The sequence below is a fragment of the Aotus nancymaae genome, unplaced genomic scaffold (genome assembly GCF_030222135.1).
Source record: "Aotus nancymaae isolate 86718 unplaced genomic scaffold, 86718_ANA_hifiasm-v0.15.2.pri h1tg000004l, whole genome shotgun sequence".
NCBI classification, from domain to species: Eukaryota; Metazoa; Chordata; class Mammalia; order Primates; family Aotidae; genus Aotus; species Aotus nancymaae.
Genome location: NW_026988415.1, coordinates 35,075,817 through 35,082,617, shown reverse-complemented (window position 1 = coordinate 35,082,617; position 6,801 = coordinate 35,075,817). Strand labels below are relative to the sequence as shown.

The following is a 6,801-nucleotide window of genomic DNA, read 5'->3' as shown; positions in this document are numbered from 1 at the left end:
GTCTTAAACTCCTGGCTTCAAGCCATCCTCCTGCCTTGGCCTCTCAAAGTGCTGGGATTAGAGGCCTCAGCCACTACACCTAGCCAAGACATCTTTTAGAAAAGATAGTGAATCAATAGTTTAAAATACTTCTGCAGAGAAATCAAGAATGTATAGGCTGAGAAGTCTGTTCCTGTTTGTCAAATTACTTCTTTATGGCAAAGATTCAGTTTTATCAATGTTTACATTTATATTCCCAGAACAGTGACTGGCTTATAGTAGGTGGTCAATGCATATTTGTTTAGTGAATGAATAAAAAGGACATTAGAAAGAAGAATTTCCATGGACTTTTTGTGACAGAAATCAGATTGCAAAAGGTAAAGGGCAAATGGATGATGAGAAGATGGGAGGTGCTGATTGAGAAAATGGTAATAATAAGGGTAGGAAAATTAGGATGGTAAGTGAAGGAAGTCATAGGGTAAAGAATGGGCCTTTTTTTTAAAAAAAAACAAAAAAGTAGGGATAATGAAGGAACCTGTGAATGTTTTTATGTAGAGGAAAGAGAGATTTAAGATGCTCCAAGAAAAGGAGTGAATGATGGAACAAGGATGGATAGAAAAATAGGATGGGAAGAAGAGAGTATGAGTGGGAGTGGAATACCTCATCCCCCTGAGAGGGAGGAAAAGAAGATGGATGACAATACAATAATATTGTTATTTGGTCATAAAGACACATGCACATGTATGTTCATTGCAATACTATTCAAATGGAATCAATTTAAATGCCCATCAATGATAGACTGCATAAAGAAAAAAATGGTACATATACACCATGGAATACTATGCAGCCATAAAAAGAATAAGACCATGTCCTTTGCAGCAACATGGGTGCAGCTGGAGGCCATTATCCTTAGCAAACAATTGCAGGAGCAGAAAACAAAATACAGCATGTTTTCCCTTGTAAATGAGAGCTAAATAATGAGAACACATGGACACACAGAGGGGAACAACACACACTGGGGCCTACCAGAGGGTGGAGGGTGGGAGGAGGGAGAAGATCAGGAAAAATAACTAATGGGCATTAGGATTAATACCTGGGAGATGAAATAATCTGTAAAACAAACCCCCATGACACACATTTACCTATGTAACAAACCTGCACTTGTATTCCTGAATTTAAAAGTTTTTTTAAAAAACCTTAAAAAAAAATGTGATTTAGGATAGGAGGGGTGAGGCTAATGCCACAAAGGCAAAAATGGAGATAGAAAGGAGGGGACATGGGATAGCACACTTCAGGTAGTCTGAGTCTTCTCTGTGTTTGGAGAGGATGAGAAGGTTGCTGTGGGTGGGGCTGGGGAATTGAACAGGAAAGATTGGGAACAGCTCTACAAAACGTTCTTTCTTTGATCTGCGGGGAGGAGGTGTTGGCCAATTGATGCTATTTGCATTCTGAAATTATTTCTTAAGAATATTTTGTATTCTTTCTTTTTTTTTTTTTTTTTTTTTTTTTTTTGAAACAGGGTCTCATTCCGTCACCCAGGGTTGTGTGCAGTGGCGCAATCTTAGCTCACTGGAACCTCTGCCTCCCGGGTTCAAGTGATTCTCATGTTTCAGCCTCTGGAGTATCTGGGATTACAGGCATGCACCACCACATCTGGCTAATTTTTGTATTTTTAGTAGAGACTGGGTTTCACCATGTTGGCCAGGCTTATCTCGAACTCCTGGCCTCAAGTGATTCACTGCCTTCCAAAGTGCTGGGATTACAGGTGTGAGCCACCATGGCTGGCCTATTTTGTATACTTTTGATAAGTTTAAATCATTAATACTTAAAGTTGGAGGAAGTGTAGATAAGTCTTTTAAGAACCAAGCAGCACTTTTTTTTTTTAAAAAAAAAAAGTGGTTTAAAATGTTCAGTTCTAAGAATGTTCCTTATCAGTAGTCATGTTGGCAGAGATTATTTTATTTCATTATACTTTCTCAACTCTAAGGCAATAAAATTTGATATCTAGGAGAAGAGATGAATTAGTGTTTTCAGGACACTAATTCAAATGCATACATTACTGTTTGTTTTGTTTTTGAGGCGGAGTCTCACTCTGTTGCCCAGGCTGGAGTTCAGTGGCGTGATCTCAGCTCACCACAACCTCCGTCTCCTGGGTTCAAGCGATTCTTCTGCCTTAGTTTCCCAAGTAGCTGGGACTACAGGCATGCACCACCATGTCCGGCTAATTTTTTTTATCTTTGGTAGAGATGGGGTTTCACTATGTTGGCCAGGTTGGTCTCAAACGCCTGACCTTGTGATCTTCCCGCCTTGCCCTCCCAAAGTGCTATGATTACAGGCATGGGCCACCGTGCCCAGCCTAAATTACTGTTTTATGGACACATACCTTGCAAATGTCAGTATCACATTTGTAGCCCTGTGGATTCCAGGTTTTGATTTTAATCAGACTTTGTTAAATAGTTACCATTTCTTAGTTTTTTCATTTTTGGTGTTTTTTTTTCTCGTTATTTTTTTCTTTAGAAGAATAGAACTCATTATGTATCTACATGAGAACAACTGGACTGTATCTGACCCAAAAGTTTCAACGTGATTTGGCTAAGTTTCCTTAGAGTGTTGAGATTCTTCTGAGAAGAAGCTAAGCTGATTTCAGCAATAGAACACTACTATAGCTAAGAACTGCACAACTATGAGTCTCCAGTTTTTACTAGCATATAAATAAATGGCTTCTAAAAACATACACACTCATCCCACCCAACTAATACAATCTTGCAACCAAGAAGGATGTATCTGTCAGGGACCAGGGTCATGGCGGGCTGGGGTGGTACATGCCGAGGGGAGTACTCTGAAGTATTCTAGCATGAGGATGTAGAAACATCCTCAGAAACATCTAGCAGAAGCTAGAAGAGGTTGTTTAGAATTTCCATATTAGGGATCCCAGCACTTTGGGAGGCTGAGGTGGGCAGATAACGAGGTCAGGAGTTCAAGACCAGCCTGTCCAATATGGTGAAATGCCATCTCTGCTAAAAAATACAAAATTTAGTCTGGCATAGTGGCACACACCTGCAGTCCCAGCTACTCGGGAGGCTGAGGTAGGAGAATTGCTTGAACCTGGGAGGCGGAGGTTGCAGTGAGTTGAGATCATGCCACTGCGCTCCAGCCAGGGCAACAGAATGAGACTCCATTAAAAAAAAAAGAATTTCCATATTATCCTACTTCAGCAGTTGTAGTAGTGACATAAGAAATATTACCTGGCATTGAAGTTTCTTCAGGAAGCATAATGGGAGGTTGAATGGCTTTAACACCTAGATTTTATCCACAGGATCCCTTTCCTTTTGCTTCAATGGAGCAATTTTTGTGAGTCCTGCCATTTTAGGTCTGAATCAAAATTAACACTTGGCACTTTCTTCAATTCTGGCATAGCTTGTAGCTTTTGTCTTGGTCAATTTATATAAAAGCTGATTTTTTTCCTGCAGCTTCTTGTTACTTTTTTCCTTGCATTCTGCTCTTGGGCAATAAAAGTATTCTTTAAAACCTTCAGTGTGTGATCTAAAATCTGAATTTCAATTGCTGAGAGTTTCAGGGTTTTTGCTTTTTGTTTTTGTGAGGCAGATATTTTGATTTTTCTTTCTTTCTTTCTTTCTTTTTTTTTTTTGCAGGTTTGAAGGTAAGAATGTTTTGATTTTTAAGAATTTATTCGGCAGTGTTGGCTAGGACGGTAGTGGCAGGAGTCGGGGCTTGCAGCAGGCCTCGGGGCTAAGAGCGCGGCACGGCCTAGAGCAGCAGACAGCACAGTGGGCCAAGAAGGAGGCGCAGCAGCCGCCCTGACCCATCATGGAGATGGAAAAGGAGTTTGAGCAGATCGACAAGTCCGGGAGCTGGGCAGCCATTTACCAGGATATCGAACACAAAGCCAGTGACTTCCCGTGTAGAGTGGCCGAGCTTCCTAAGAACAAAACCCGAAATAGGTACAGAGACGTCAGTCCCTTTGACCATAGTCGGATTAAACTATATCAAGAAGATAACGACTATATCAATGCAAGTTTGATAAAAATGGAAGAAGCCCAAAGGAGTTACATTCTTACCCAGGGCCCTTTGCCTAACACGTGCGGGCACTTTTGGGAGATGGTGTGGGAGCAGAAGAGCAGGGGTGTCGTCATGCTCAAGCAGAGTGATGGAGAGAGGCTCGTTAAAATGCGCACAGTACTGGCCACAAAAAGAAGAAAAAGAAATGATCTTTGAAGACACAAATTTGAAAATAACATCGATCTCTGAAGATATCAAGTCATATTATACAGTTGGACAGCTAGAATTGGAAAACCTTACAACCCAAGAAACTCGAGTGATCTTACATTTCCACTATACCACATGGCCTGACTTTGGAGTCCCAGAATCACCAGCCTCATTCTTGAACTTTCTTTTCAAAGTCCGAGAGTCGGGGTCACTCAGCCTGGAGCACGGCCCTGTGGTGGTGCACTGCAGTGCGGGCATTGGCAGATCTGGGACCTTCTGTCTGGCTGATACCTGCCTCCTGCTGATGGACAAAAGGAAAGACCCTTCTTCCGTTGACATCAAGAAAGTCCTGTTAGAAATGAGGAAGTTTCGGATGGGGCTGATCCAGACAGCAGACCAGCTGCGCTTCTCCTACCTGGCTGTGATCGAAGGTGCTAAATTCATCATGGGAGACTCTTCCATGCAGGATCAGTGGAAGGAGCTTTCCCACGAGGACTTAGAGCCCCTACCAGAGCACGTCCCCCGGCCTCCCTGGCCACCAAAACGAATCCTGGAGCCACACAGTGGGAAATGCAGGGAGTTCTTCCCAAACCACCAGTGGGTGAAGGATGAGACTGGGGAGTATAAAGACTACCCGGTCAAGGAAGAAACAGGAAGCCCCTTAAATGCCACACCCTACAGCATGGAAAGCATAAGTCAAGACACTGAAGTAAGAAGTCGGGTCGTGGGGGGAAGTCTTCGAGATGCCCAGGCTGCCTCCCCAGCCAAAGGGGAGCTGTCATCACCCGAGAAGGAGGAGGACCATGCACTGACTCACTGGAAGCCCTTCCTGGTCAACATGTGTGTGGCTATGGTCCTCACGGTTGGCACGTACCTGTGCTACAGGTTCCTGTTCAACAGCAACACATAGCTTGACCCTCCTCCACTCCACCTCCACCCACTGTCCGCCTCTGCCTGCAGAGCCCACGCCCGACTAGCAGGGATGCTGCAGTAGGTAAGGGCGTAGAGAGCTGGGCCCTGGACGGACGTTGGTTCTGCACTAAAACCCATCTTCCCCGGATTTGTGTCTCACCCCTCATACTTTTACTTTTTGCCCCTTCCCCTTTGAGTACCAAATCCACAAGCCATTTTTTTGAGGAGAGCGAAGGAGAGTACCATGCTGGTGGTGCAGAGGGAAGGGGCCTGCACGTGTCCCAGGGCTCCCCCGACCCCAGGGCTCCCTTGTTGAGCAGCCCGGTGGGCAGCACACCAACAGCCCCCCTCAAATCTGCGGGGAGCAACTCTCCACTCCATATTTATTTAAACAAATTTTCCCCCAAAGGCGTCCATAGTGCACTAGCATTTTCTTGAACCAATAATGTACTAAAATGTTTTTGATGTCAGCTTTGCATCAAGAGCTTTACCAAAAAGTACAATAATAAATCCTCAGGTAGTACTGGGAATGGAAGACTTTGCCATCAGCCTGCTGTGTCAGACCAGTACTGGAAAGAAGGATGGTTGTGAGCAGTCGTTACTTAGTGATATTGTGGGTAACATGAGAAGATAGAACAATGCTATAATATATAATGAACACGTGGGTATTTAATAAGAAACATGATGTGAGATGACTTTGTCCGGCTTATTCTCCTCCCTGTTACCTGCTAGCTCTAGTTTTCAATCACCACTCCCCCAAGTGTATTAGAATGCATGTACGGTCTTCTTGAGTCCTGATGAAAAATATGTGCTTGAAACGAGAAACTTGGATCTCTGCTTACTCATGTGCCCATATCCAAGTCCAACCTGCCTGTGCATGACCTGATCATTACATGGCTGTGGTTCCTAAGCCTGTTGTTGAAGTCATTGTCACTCATCAATAGGGTGCAGTTTTCCAGGAATAGGCATTTGCTAGATTCCTGGCATGACACTCTAGTGACTTCCTGGTGAGGCCTGTCCTGTCCTGGTACAGCAGGGTCTCGCTGTAACTCAGACATTCCAAGGGTATGGAAGCCATATCCACACCTCATGCTTGAGGCAAGCAGAGACCCCTCCACCTTTGGGATCAGCCTCCACTATTCCAAGTCAGCACTCTTCTTGAGCAGACCATGGTTTGGAAGAGAAGCAACTGCTGGAAGCTACACTTCTTTTTTTTTTTTTATTGCATTTTAGGTTTTGGGGTACATGTGAAAAACATGCAAGATTGTTGCATAGGTGCATACGTGGCAGTATGATTTGCTGCCTCCCTCCCCTTCACCTATATCTGGCATTTCTCCCCATTCTATCCCTCCCCAACTCCCCACCACCCCGCTATCCCCCCTCCCCGCCAACAGACCCCCGTGTATAGTGCTCCCCTCCCTGTGTCCATGTGTTCTCATTGTTCAACACCCGCCTATGAGTGAGAACATGTGGTGTTTGATTTTGTGTTCTTGTGTCAGTTTGCTGAGAATGATGGTTTCCAGGTTCATCCATGTCCCTACGAAGGATGTGAACTCCTCGTTTTTAATGGCTGCATAATATTCCATGGTGTATATGTGCCACATTTTTCCTGTCCAGTCTATCATCGATGGGCATTTGGGCTGGTTCCAGGTCTTTGCTATTGTAAACTGTGCTGCAATGAAC

The 6,801-nt window shown here is 44.1% G+C and overlaps 1 protein-coding gene across 1 annotated transcript; it reads left to right on the top strand.

Annotated features, from left to right (window-relative positions):
* The first annotated feature begins 3,807 nt into the window (after positions 1-3,807).
* Positions 3,808-5,116, top strand: LOC105716931 (tyrosine-protein phosphatase non-receptor type 1-like). The gene is given in 2 exon segments (XM_064384737.1): positions 3,808-4,137; positions 4,139-5,116. Coding segments are annotated over 2 exon segments (1,308 nt in total).
* Positions 5,117-6,801: the final 1,685 nt, after the last annotated feature.